This window comes from Hermetia illucens, chromosome 1 (genome assembly GCF_905115235.1).
Source record: "Hermetia illucens chromosome 1, iHerIll2.2.curated.20191125, whole genome shotgun sequence".
NCBI classification, from domain to species: Eukaryota; Metazoa; Arthropoda; class Insecta; order Diptera; family Stratiomyidae; genus Hermetia; species Hermetia illucens.
Genome location: NC_051849.1, coordinates 146,292,148 through 146,306,128, shown reverse-complemented (window position 1 = coordinate 146,306,128; position 13,981 = coordinate 146,292,148). Strand labels below are relative to the sequence as shown.

General features: G+C 41.8%; 1 protein-coding gene across 3 annotated transcripts in view; it reads right to left on the bottom strand.

Annotated features, from left to right (window-relative positions):
• LOC119647011 (gamma-aminobutyric acid type B receptor subunit 2) overlaps positions 1 to 13,981 on the bottom strand; it is a 203,403-nt gene that overhangs the window by 14,726 nt on the left and 174,696 nt on the right. For all 3 annotated transcript variants that reach the window (XM_038047748.1, XM_038047750.1, XM_038047749.1), the window contains exons 9-11: positions 9,613 to 9,891; positions 9,017 to 9,335; positions 2,651 to 2,880 (exon numbers count right to left, since the gene is read on the bottom strand). In XM_038047748.1, the coding sequence (XP_037903676.1) occupies positions 2,651 to 2,880; positions 9,017 to 9,335; positions 9,613 to 9,891 (828 nt within the window). The remainder of the gene's footprint in view (positions 1 to 2,650; positions 2,881 to 9,016; positions 9,336 to 9,612; positions 9,892 to 13,981) is intronic.

Here is a 13,981-nt window from a genome sequence, read left to right as displayed (position 1 = left end):
AGAGTTCCCTACCAGCACTTCGAGCTGAACGACCTCTCCACCGTCATATTCTTCTGTGAGAACTAATCTGGCTCAACTGAAAAATCGTGGCCCCTAGCCCTGGGAAGCAACTCAAAGCCAGACGTACTTCCTGGTTTGATTCATATATAAATAACAATGATGGTTAGTTCCACCGTTGGCGGATAATAGATCCTGTTTACAACGTAAGGAACTGCCACTCATACCGTGACCATTTCCTGGTGAGCAGCAACATCAATATAACTCTGCACCCGAATATGTTTACATTTCTGCAAACCGTGCTTGGCATCAGTGACCACGATGCCATTATCTTTGATATTCAACTTCTCGATACAGTCATGCGCCCAACGGTTCTAAGAGCATCTAATTTCAGAAACGCTAACGGCCGGCTCATTAACCAATCCCTTAGACAGAAGCTATCCAAAATCCCATTTTTTTAAAACAATCAAGTTTCAAATAATGTCATTGATAGCACGGTTTGCCAGCACACTGAGGCTATTCAGGATGTATGCGACAAAATAGTGCCAGCTTGGACCCTCAACTACCGAAATCTTATCTCCCTTCCGAACGACATACTTCAAGATATACATTACAAGAAAACCCTTCCGCGGAGATTATTTAGAAATATATATTCTCCGCAATGTCCATTCAGCAAGCTAACAAGCTGGACGCGTCAGGTATGAAAGGTTTTGTGTATTTGTTTTATAAAGAGATCTGAGTGTGCATTTGTCGTAATATATGCATATATTATGTGAAAATATCCACTTTCAAGTGATATTGACATTCATAGTCTTGAATTTGCACAGAAGCGACAGCTTTGACCTAGTATAACTTTGCTAGTAATAGTGCCATTTTCACTAAATTTGGCAGAATCATGTAATATGCTATAGCCTATATTATTTCGTAATTCTAGGGTGAACCTAAGGGAGGTTTTCCTGTCAATTACTAAAAATTATAGTAATGTACTATTATTAACTTTATTTGAACAGGTATCGATATGGAGGGTATTTCGGAACCTAGGCACCATATAATGGCAGCCTGTCGATTTTTTTTTAAATTTTTCGGTTTGGTAGTTTCTGAGAATGAGTTCATTAAAGAAATTATCGTTTTCAACCCCCCGCCCGCTCCCCACCTTTTCAACAAATGTCAAAACTAAGACCAGCTTCGAAAAGTACTAACCGAGACCTTTCAATTGATACCCCATATGACTATATTTGATGAAAAAAAAATTTACACTTGCCTTTGCATGTGTGGGGACCCCCCCTTAAATTCTACGAAAAAATATGTAACTCACTATATGCGTGAGCGTCCACAGTTCCGACCTTTCTACCAAATTTGGTATCAATCGCTGCAACCGTCTCCGAGAAAAATGCGTGTCCCGGACAGACAGACAGCCAGACAGCAGACAGACAGTAAACCGATTTTAAGAAGGTTTTGCGTTTACACGAAACCTTAAAAACAAACTGGGCTTGATAAAATTGCAACCACCATCCTCGAAAAATAAATTGCAACCACCAATCCCTTCCTGTCTTCTCTCATCAACCACTGCTTGCCGAACGCCAAGTTTGCCGCGAGTTAGAAGTGTGCGCAAATCACGCCTATCTCAATCCTTCCAACCTTTGCCAAAATGTTTAAGCCTCTAGACCATCAAATTAATTATCGATAAGCACTGCGATAAGAACAATACTATGCCAGCTTTCCAGTTCGCCAATCGAACTAGTCATTCGGTGGAACACGCCCTTTTAATTCTCAATACAGATATCATGCTCCGGAAAATTCTAGTCGCTACTTGTCCCGCAATTGTCCAGTTACGACCTTCAGTGGACTAATGCCACGCAACTTTTGAATTTCAAAAGTTGTTCGGGATATGTCTAATATAATATTCAATTTTGATTGAATTTCAATTAATTTTCTCCACTAAAAAATTCCCAAAATAGAACGTGAAAATGAGCCTTCTAATATGGTTTCCCCCAAAAGAGAGAGTTCGAGCATATTTTACTAGGAAAAATCCGTAAGGCTAGCCTTTGATAGTGCAGTGAATTGCTTATATCCTTTTTAAGGTTTTGTGTGAAACTAAACCTTATTATTTTGTGGTTAGAATTAACAAAAAAAAAAAAAATACTAAAAACATTGGATGGATTCATGTACACACAAAATAGTAACAAAATGATGTCTTGAACTGCAGAAGGAATGAAAAGGGCTCAGCAGAGGACACTTTCAACTTTCTTGATTAAAAGTCTTTTCAGATAGACTATAACGAATTTAAAATCTCCAACGTTGTGCCATTCAAAGAATTAATTTTTCCTTACGTTTCACTTAACGTCGAGGACTAGAGGAAATCCTTTCAACAACCTCTCAATTAAGGTCGATTGTCCCAAGAAATCTATTCAAAAGAAAAGCCTCAAATGGAAAGCTACCTCCACAAAGAGTCGAAAATTGGTTAGTTGCGATTCAATCATTTTTAGCCATTTTCGAGAAAATGTCCTTGTTGCCCCTACATGTATATATTTACCCAGCCTTCGCCCGCCAATCAAGAAAGTATATCTAATCATCAATTGAAACCATGCTTAAGCGTTAAAATTAAAAGTCTAAAACAAATTCAGATAACGAAGTCTCTAATCTTTCTGTTTACCTTCTGTGGTCCCACTAATGAAACGTTTGACGACGACGTCGACGAATTTCCTTCTAAAAGTCTCTCCAAGCGTCTAATCTCAGCATCGAGGGCGGCAATTTCCTTTTTATAGACGCGATTTTGAACTTCGACGCGATATTGTAATTCGCGTTTGTCGTCAATTACGAAGCGTCTCGTGTTGCACTCCATCTTCAAGCCCATGCTATGGATCACGGGATCCACTACGTCACCTGCACAAAAAAAAATCGAGAGGAGAAATAAAGCCGATGAGAGGACGTTTTTTATTCAGAAAATCCAGTGAAATTTACTTTGACGTAAAAGGAAAACGGAGGACGTTAAAGGACACATTGAGATGAATTCATGCAAATTACCAGCATACATTCACCCTTTAAGCATTCACACTCCACAGATACACGCCAATATATCATGTCGCACGTATTTTCTCGAGAACTTCCTATTAAAGCCTACACGACCGTAAACTGAGTACGTAAATTAATTAAACCCAGCCACATGTTGAAAGAATTTAATCGAGATCCGAGTTACAGGCAAGTGGGGAGCTTACTGAGTTTGGCACGAATTAAAATTCGGGACTGATTTAATTCTGTACTGTTTGGGGGATACAGGGCTAATGGGGTGGGTTTTTTATTATGCAATTAAATACATATGTACACGTCCAATTAAATATTTTTTGAGGTTTTCCACTCTTTCATTCTGGCTTGAAATCTCATTAGCGGGAAGTGTTAGGTGTTACGAGTGCCATCGATTTCACACTCGGGGCCGAAAAACTGAATAAACATTATAAGTTTCCCGGAAGTTGTTCGGTATTTTCATTAAGAACACAATTGGATAACCAGGCACTGTCTGATTCTAATAAAGTCTACATTAGAAATTCAAAATAGCAGTATTGAGCAACTTTGAGCCTTTGAGCGACTTTGAAAGTGCTTGGGTGCCCTCAGCGGGTAAAATGAAGTAGTACAAGTCCTTTGGATTAAAATGCGAATATTTTTAATTAAAATAAGTTGGAAAGTTCATTTATTTTATTTATTTATTTTATAAAAACATCTCTCCCCCTGGCACGTAATATATATGCATCTATTATGTCAGAATATCCACTTTTCGGTGCTACTGACATTCATGGGATTTGCACTGAAACATTACTAAAAATTCTAGTAATATATTATTTTCAACTTTATTTGAACAGATATCGGTATGGAGGGTATTTCGGAACCTAACCACAATATAGTGGAGGTCTCTTGTTTTTCTCAGATTTTTCGGTTTGGTAGTTTGAGAGAATGATTCCGGGAAAGAAATGATCAGTTTTGCCATCCCCCATTTCCCACCTTTCCAAAAATTGTCAAAACTAAGACCGGCTTCGGGATAGCCCCCCCATTATATTAGGTGAAAAAAAAATGTACACCCCCCTTTTGCATATATGGGACCCTGCCCCCCTCCCTCATTCAATTTAACGTCGATCAAAATAACTCATTGTATGCATGAGTGGTCAGAATTCCCACTAAATTTGATGCCAACTGGTGTAACCATTTCCGAGAAAAATGCGATGTGTGTAATGTGAAATACAGACGGATAGATGGGCAGATGGGCAGACGGGCTGCCAGATAGATAGTAAACCGATTTGTTGTTAACTTGTAGGATATGGATCGTGCAAGTCTCGTCCTTGCCCTTTCTAGTTCCGACCTGGAGACTGGACACCGCCACGAACCCGCAGTGTGTGCAACGCTTTTACTAGGCACACCACGATCTTTGCAGAGAATGCAACTTTTGCTTTCGTTGCAGATCTTCACTTAGTAGTCAACCTAACCGCATCTCCGACATGGCGTCCTCCTGTTGGGTCCCTTCCATGTTGCCGACGTGTATTCAGACACCTGTAACACTTGATGGGGGTTCTCCAGGTCGAAACATACTATCCATCCGGTTTTGTTTTCCTGGCGTTAAGGAGTTTCCTCGCATATTGCTTGTCGATTTCAACCACGCGAGCCTTTGACCTACTCGGGCATTGATTCCCTCTGGACATTCACGCCGATCTTCTTCTGTTCGACTTTTTCTGTGAGGCAGCCAAGATTTCGGATTTCTGGAGAGAATATAGGCGCTAGGATAGAAACGAGAGGCTTCGCCCCCAATAGATCCTTGACAGCTTTTCAGAATGTACTCTTGCTAATGATTTTCAGGCCCAATTGAACGAGGTTAGTGTTGAGATTTGGTGTACGGGTGGCTCAAGTGGTTAGAGCGCTGGGCTGTCGTAGGGGAAGGTCGCAGTTCAAATCTCACTGGTGGCAGAGGGATTTGTTATCATGAGTCGATGTCGGATACCAGTCCAAGTTGTTCAAATATCCCTGGTAGCAGTAGGATTTGATGTTGAATACTTATCGACTCAGCTGTGAATGAGTACCTGAGTCATAACAGAGTAATAATCTCGAGTGAGCGCAACGCTGACTATATTGCCTCCTACAGCGTACTATAGTGTACCGTTACGGTCTTCTTCGGCTCTGATCCAATATGAATTGTTGCATCAATTATTATTATTTTCGAGCTGTAGCAAGCTTGGCAGATGCCGGATTTTACCTAATACTAACACGAAGTGCCAAGCATTCAGGCTCGGACGATCCTGCCTATTTGAAAACTAACGGGGTGCTGGTGGTAGTGGCCGGTGGTGGGTTAGCGGTAGAATCCAGGAGAAGAATGGGGTACTTCTGCATGGTTTGAACCAGATTGTGTGAGAGTTCTAGCACATCAAGGAAAGTCATGAGGGATTTAGGTACAATATCTGTAGCAGATAATATTATGGGAACAACAAACACCCACTCGGAACGCCGAATTTCTTTGATTTCTCGGGCCAGTGTCTCATAGTTCAGTTTCTTCTCCACCTATTTGCGTTCGATGTTGCTATGATATTATGGGGGATAGCAACATCAATAATATATGCGGAGCGACCAATCTTGTCAACTGTTAGTTGTGCCTTATCTGGCGATCAGTTAGCACTTTCCGGTAAGTAGAACTATCAAATACTGCTTGCGGCTCATATCGGTAAACTGGACATGTTCCCGTGATCAGCCTCTGTTTGTATGCAAGGTTTTGATGAATCACCTTACATGCAGCATCATACTTGGTGATGTATTGCGCCCGTGCCATCACAGTACAGCCAGAAATGAGATGGTCCAACGTCTCTAACATCGAACCACACATACTGCACTAGTCGTTTTCCACCCGTTCTTCCATGATGAGCTTTTTATAAGCTCGGGTGGCGACTACGCCGTCCTGAATAGCACACATGAATTACTCAGTCTCAGCAAAGAGCTCCCCAGTACGCAGCCATCTGTTCCGCAAATGCATTTCGACAAACCACTACCAAAGGCAATTCAGATATTTACAGTGCATTGTCTTAGACTTTCATTCATCGACCCGCTCTTGGTCTGACTTCACCCCACTCAGAGGATTGAAAGATCGATCTTTCAAGTTGAGCAGAGTTAGTCCACATGCAAGGGACTCGCCTGTTTTTTGCTGTAAAAATAAGCGCGTAGCGAGTCGACTTGCCGATGACCACCCCCTACCCCCAATGTCACGAGCAGGTTCATCCGTTCCGCCGCAGAGTTTGGATGATGAATTCGGAATTTGGACATAGTAGTCCGTATCCGCTCCTCGACGTTTTCTAGATAGGTTTTCGACCATGGCAATATTCCGAATGCATAAGCAAGTGAAAGAATAGCGTACACATTCAATGCGCTTATCATATTCTTCCCCGAGAAATGGAATTTCAGCACCAGTTTTACACGTCGCAGAAATTCTGACAGCAGAGCATCCTTCAGATCACCAACTGAAGCATGGATTCCTTGCAGAATTCCTGGGTACTTGTAGAAGTCTGTCTCGGTCATAGTTTCGATGTGGAGGTCACCAATGCTATGTCCGGCATATGGCTCGCGATGACCTTTGCGGATGGCTTGGATTCGACACTTGTCTAATCCAAACTCCATCCGAATATCTCGGCTGAATATTTCCACTATTGGCAACAGACTTCTGAAAGGGTCGTGAATAACAGAATACAGCTTGATGTCATCTAAGTACATCAAGTGTGTTAGTTTGCATTTAGCACGTAGGCCTAACTTTATTTCAAAACCATGCTCTTTAGCATCATTCACTAGCCTGCAAAATTGGTTCAGTGTCATGCAAAACCAAAGGGGACTCAACGAATCCCCCTGGAAGATGCCCCTCCGTATATGGATAGGCTCTGAGGTATGGAGACACTGAGATGAAGGCACTGATAAAGTGGTGTGCCACCCTTCTATGACTTTACGCTTTATTAGTTTTCAATCACTGCGATACATATGTATATTATTATTATTAATTCCACGAGAACTCCGCCAACTTCATTTTCCGTATGGAAGAAACTTCTGTTCTATTGTCTTGGGATTTTATCTTTTAGCCGATTTCATTGAAGACCACCCCAAGTCTTCTTCCTTTTTTTGTCTTTTCTTTACTGGCTTTCTATCTCCTTCTTGTCTTTGGAAAGAATAGTCACTGGTGGCGTAGCGTGTTGTTCCCTTGTGTCTTTTTTTGCTTCTTTTTTTCATCATCATCATCAACGGCGCAAAAACCGATATCCGGTCTAGGCCTGCCTTAATAAGGAACTCCAGACATCCCGGTTTTACGTCGAGGTCCACCAATTCGATATCCCTAAAAGCTGTCTGGCGTCCTGACCCACGCCATCGCTCCATCTTAGGCAGGGTCTTCCTCGTCTTCTTTTTCTACCATAGATATTGTCCTTATAGACTTTCCGGGCTGGATCATCCTCATCCATACAGATTAAGTGACCCGCCCATCGTAACCTATTGAGCCGCTCATAGATGTCATCGTTATGTAGACTACGGAATCGTCCATCCTCATGTAGAGGTCCAAAAATTCTTCAGAGGATTCTTCTCTCGAATGCGGCCAAGAGTTCGCAATTTTTCTTGCTAAGAACCCAAGTCTCCGAGGAATTCATGAGGACTGACAAGATCATTTTCTTGTACAGTAAGAGCTTTGACCCTATGGTTTTTTTTGGGCCCTGGAAACTAGTCTGCTTCCGTCGCAACTTTTTCTTTCCACATTTCCCCTAGTTTACTTTGAAATGGGCTATCTGCGATCCGTTTAGCGCCGTTTAGCGTTCTCACCTGAAATGCGACTGCTTCTGCAGTTCCCGTGTCCTCTGCTGCTTGAAAGATAAACGCTAACGAAAGATACGCAAGTAACCATCATTGCATCTTCAGGCAAAAAGTTCCATAAGTCACACCTCAAGAAAATCTTTTCTGCTACTCTTTAATGTTTTAGTGAAATAGTGAATAATAGTGAAGTATTTCACTTAAAATATATTTATTAATTTATTAGTTTAATAATCTCATTAAAGTAGATGGCCGCCCGCTCTCTTTCCGGTCGTCGATATCACTCCGGTACAATGCTTTCTATTCAACATCTACGAACAGAAGACCCATCGAAAGTTTACCTAACAGATACGTTTCTTTAGTAAGGATTTCAAGCAGTAAATCCTTGTCAGTCATGGTTCGTTAATTAACTGAGGGTACTATATGGTTTTTTCACCCGATAGTGAAATCAATTTATAGAAAACCAGAGAATTTTTCTGTGGAATCGGGGCCGCAGTAACGGTCAACTTTTCCGTGGGACCGTCTTTCATCATCATCAACGGCGCAACAACCGGTACCTGGTTTAGACCTGCCTTAGTAAGAAACTCCAGACATCCCGGTTTTGCGCCGAGGTCCACCGCTTTTGGTCCCCTAAATTGCGGGGTGGAACTCAAGGTGGAGCAGCTTTTTCCGTCAATAAGCTGACGACCCCAAAATGCTACAGATGTGTGGCTTAAATCACCTTGAATATACTGTGAACACGTATAGAGCAGTACTTCCAGTACTCACCAAAATCACCCTCTCTATACACAGAAAGACTGATATATATTTGTCTACAAAATCCCATTCCTATATATCTCACTTTAATAAAAATTGGTGCTCAATCTACAGAACAAGCAGTGCTAGATACATGAAAAGTACATAGCCAAGGAAAAAGTCCACAAAATTAAGTCTTAATTAGATTGAATGGCTGAAGTTTGCATCAAAAAGAAACAAATATGCGTCCTTTTAGGTAAGTCCAACAATATCAAAAAATATCGTCAATTATCTGCAGAAAGGACTTCATTTATGCAAATTCTTGGAAAAATAATAAACAAAATTAGCAAAGTTTATGAACATCCACAACATTAAAGACTAACTTTCATTCAAGGATGTCTATTTGGCGGCACATCAAAGGTGAGCCCAGGTACATATGTACATCCAGTAAATATGAGCCTGAGAGAGAAAATATACTCACTGCGATCCCAAATTTCATTCAGCTTCGGCAAAAAGAGCAGGCAGAGCGTGGCTGTTGTTGATGCTAATATTAACGCCGTTATTGTAATAAATGCCAGCGTGACACGCTCGGAAATCAGATTAGCCAGGACGACGACAATGGCGCTCGTAATCACGACGCTGTAGACAGAAACGCCAATGTACTGGGAGTCGTTTAGTGCCGGTATCTTAACGTGTCGCGTCTCCCAGGCCATGTAGACTCCTACAATTAGGAGCAGTCCTTTGTAGGCATAGAGAGCCCCCAGCCAGGACTGCGTATGCTGAGAACGGCACACTTCAACCTGTTGAAGAAATAGTGGATAAAAAACAAGTGGTAAATGAAAACTTTTTATGTCTTCCTTCGAAAGATGTGGGAGTTCAAGGAAAAGGATCGGGTGGTTGTTTACTTTACGCGGCTTAATGAAGTTATTAGGGTGTTACCAAGATTAATGGGGATTCAAATTACTAATTCATTGGATAGTACTACTTGTATATTTCTCATTACTACTAATACCTGCAAATGGGTATTGATTTAAATTGATTGAGTTTCATTTGGAGCTAATACACCTGATTAATTACCTGTGGCTGGTAAACAACGCTCCGATCCGTCGAGCTTATTTCAAGCGTTAAATTGTTCAAATGACGTTCAATTGGATCCATGACTACCCACAGCGTTACAACGAGGCCGTCCAACAAAAGTAGGGCACATACGAGCGATATGAGCTGAATATCCCGCAGCATTTTATCCTTGCAAACACCACCGCCAGCTCGGGTGAAAATACGATGAACACGATAGGTTTTGGCAAACATCGATCCGAACGCCAGGGAAAATCCTGCCGAGAGCAAATATACTCGAGCCTGTCGATGGAAATTTGAGTAGTTCGCATCAATGAAATGTTTGAAATCTGGCGCTGAATTTTGTAGATTAATTTAGATGGAAAACACTTTCGGCAGTTCTGGTAAATGTGACCAATGAATTTTGATTTTAGTTTGGTGTTGTATCCACGAGCTATTTTTGGAGTAGAGGCTGTAGCGACTGTAATAATTATGGTGTGCATTTTGATTTTCAGTGTTTGTAAAAATCGGAAAACTATGTGGACTTCGTACCGAATAATCTTAAATGCCTAGACCAAGTAATTTTAAAGATGCAAGCGAAAATTACAAACCACTACTTCCACAAACCTTTCCCTCTGTGGATCGTCGTAGGGCATCCTATCTGTATGATATACTTACCATACATAAGGCTCAGCTCAAGCTAGTAAAAGGGTAGCCTATATTGAACGGCCTGTTAGAAGACATAAGCCCGCCATACACCTTCAGTTTGGCCCGTCGTTTACACCGGAAGATCCCTTCGGAAGATTTATCAATGACGAGAGGAATAAGAGACTCGAATTTGACAACAGAAGATCTATGTGACAAAGACGGAAGTGAAGGATATGGAAGAGATGATGAAAGTAAAAATGAAACAAGAAATACCAGAAGCCGAAATGGAGGTGGATATTATAAATTCCCCTTAGCTCGATGAGAAGATGAAAATATTGTAAATATAGAACCGGAAGATGCTAGCACGGAGATCAAAGTCGATGTTGAAAATGAAGAAACGTCATCATCTAATGATATTATGAAACAGACTGACAGTTTAGAGCAAATTATTCCAGTTGATAGTAATAAGGAGCTCAAAGTAGAACCTCCTAATTCCACAGATCCGCCAAGCTCACCTATTTTATGTCCTCAACTGGGTCATCGAATAGTTACCACGGCAGACGTAAAATTGGAAACTAATTCTCCGACAGTTAAAACTTCACCACCGCCTTCGCCTAAGATGGAGAAAGAAGTGAAAGAAGAAACTGGGTCTCCAACAATTGTAAAGACTGAATTTGTTTAGATTCCTTATTTTAATCGTGCTGTGCCAACAACTTCAATTTCGAATTATGTCTTGCAAAGCATTAAACAATCTTATGATATTTCTACGTTGCCGTTCGTTTTTGGCTCTTGGTAATAGATGTCGACTTCATCCAAGACTTTCTGAGAAGTTCGCACTTCATTGTTCTGTGCTGTGCAGTTCTGGGGCTATCCTGGGATAGTATACTCGAATGCATAATAAAATTGGCGTTGATTTGACGCCCTTTTCCATATGCGACCAATTTATATTTTTTTCTATGCTGTAAGTCAATACAATTTTTTTGCATTCACTTTTTGTCCGGCGCCAACGCTCTTGGAGCAACAACAAGAGATTCTCTGTGAAAGGACTAGAAACACTAGTATATCGGTTCATAAGGAATACACACCTTCCTAAGTGTCCACTTCATCATAGGCAACACTTCTACTAGAAAGGAAAATCCACGGAGACATTCATGAACTTACGGCAAACATTGAAAAGGCGATGTTCGAAAAAGAATACGCCTTAGGCGCACTCATGAACATCGAAGGTGCCTTCAATTATGCCTTATTCACGGCAATTTGTGATGCGGTAAGACAGCATGGAATTGTCCCGCTGTTAATCAGTTGGACCCTTCACATTATAGAGTGGAGAAAAATCCACATATCGGTCGGCCAAAAGTCTATTGAGGCAGGATGTCTCAGAGGATGCACACAGAGAGGGGTTATCTCTTCAATGTTATGGGTCTTGGTAATGGATACCCTGCTGTGGCTCCTGGAGGATAAAAAAGTCTTCACGCAAGCATTTGCGTACGACCTAGCCGTAATAATTACCGGCAAGTTTGCGGACACAATATGTGACCGCTTGGCAGCAACTCTGCATGAAATCCACAATTGGTTCCTCCGCAATGGACTCATGGTGAAAGCTAGGAAGAAGAAATTATGTTCACTACGAACGTCAGGTGGGACGACTATACACTACCCACCTTATCAGGGGCGGAAATCCAGCTGGCACATTTCAACTCCAAGTTAACGTGGAAGCACCATATCGAGGAACAATATCAGAAATCCTGCAGATTGCTCTGGTGCTGTAGAAATGCGGCCAATCACACGGTCATGCGTCTACCTGGAAATTTCTTGAAAAATATCCAGTAGCCCTGATGCCGACCGATGGTTGGTTTCCAGATTCGTCTTTGAAAAGACAGACACTGTCGTAATCACCGAAAGAGAAGAATGGTCGACAAATGGTCATGGGTCTTTTCAGATTACAGACTTAATAATCTTCATCGACGGGTCAGTCATGGAGGGTGGATCGAGCGTAGAGATGTTCTCGGAGAATACGATTATAGAACTGGCCCGACCCCTCGGAAAAATGAGGACCGTATTCCAGGCGGAGATATATGCCATTTCATTGGCAGCAGAAGAATGTCTGCGACTAAAGTGGAGAGGTCGCACCATTTGAATCTGTTCCGACAGTCAGGTGGCATTATCAGCACTAAATAGCAACGACATATCAAACCAGTTGGTGTGGAGTTGCTATCAGATGCTGCTGAAACTTGGCCGACTGAACGAAATATTCCTGATGTGGATGCCGGGCCACTCTAATGTCGCTGGTAATGAGGAGGCTGACAGACTGGGTCGCCGAGGGTCTGGATCCACAATGGTGGTCCCAGAAGCAGCTCTTGGAATCCGACCATCTACTGTCAAGTCTACCCTGAAGGATGAAATTGCAAGGATTCACGCAGCCGAGTGGAGAAATTTGGACCCTTGCCGGCAGGCGAAAATTCCTCTGAAAGAGCCTAGGGCCACTAGAGCGGCATTTTTGTTGCTCCTTAAGAAGTGGCATATGAAAACCCTAGTAGGGCTTTTAACGGGACCATGCTTCTTAAGCTACCAGTAGGGGTAGTGGTTTTAGCTATGTGCAGCCAATGTGAAGAGGAGGAGGAGACAGCCCTGCACTTTTTACGCAGCTGTCCGGCATCCTCAGATATCAGATGAAGGCAAGGCAAGATTTTCTTCAATGAAGAATAAAGGTAAGCCATTGTTGTTTAATTGTTTAATTTGTGACGTTTTCTGACGTACACAGAAATCTATCACTTCTTAATTATTTTGTAAAGGTGTTGAAGTTTAGGCCCAGGCAAACCAATCTATTGAAGTTAGTTGGTAGGGCTGAATGTTGGCGATATATTCTCCTGATACGGTAATGTTTTTAATTTTGGCGATTATTTATATTTACCAGCGTTCACCACCAGCAATAAAAATTCCCATAAAATGTTCATTCACATCCTAAAAAAAGAAGAAATTCTCGCTCACAGCCTAAACAAACATGTTTGACTGATTGACCGAATCATCTTTCATTCGATCACGCATGAAGAGTTCAAACTGACAGTCCAGAGCCTCCCATCTACATTACGGTCGAAAGGGGACTCTTTAACTGGCAGTTCGAACTGTACGTGGTTGGTGGACTTTACTTTGCTAATGAATGAATTATTAACATTAAATAAACAACCATCTACGAACTGAGGCATACGTGGAGGATGCGGTTTTTTGAGACAAATGGAGGTAGAAATCGTAGAAAAACGATACTGCGACAGTTTGCAGTAGTAAATCAGATTCTCAACCGTTAAAACTACCCCCGCTTTTCCGCCCATATTGCAGCGGTATTCTGTGTAGTATTACTTGCCTAGTAGGGATATTTTTTTAGGGTGAATGCATTTACGCACAGAGTGTTGGACTCCCGCAACAGCACTCTGCCGGAAGTAGGGATATGGTCTATCATACCTACGTCGCACTTTCCAGGCTTGATCAACCAATCCGGGGTATTGTGCGGTTTGCCCCAATTTGACTGGCTTCTAAGCTAAGCATCTCAACCAAGCTGTGCTGATACGTAAGGTGTGGGACACCGAATCGATGCCAGACGAGTGGTAACGTGGCATTATCTATCCCATACATAAAAAGGGGATATCACGGGAGAAAACACCATCAAAAACAATAAAAAAGTTTGCTGCCACTCGCGTATTCAATTTGGTGAAATTAAAAAGGCTACAAAAAATCAAAATAATCCGAATCC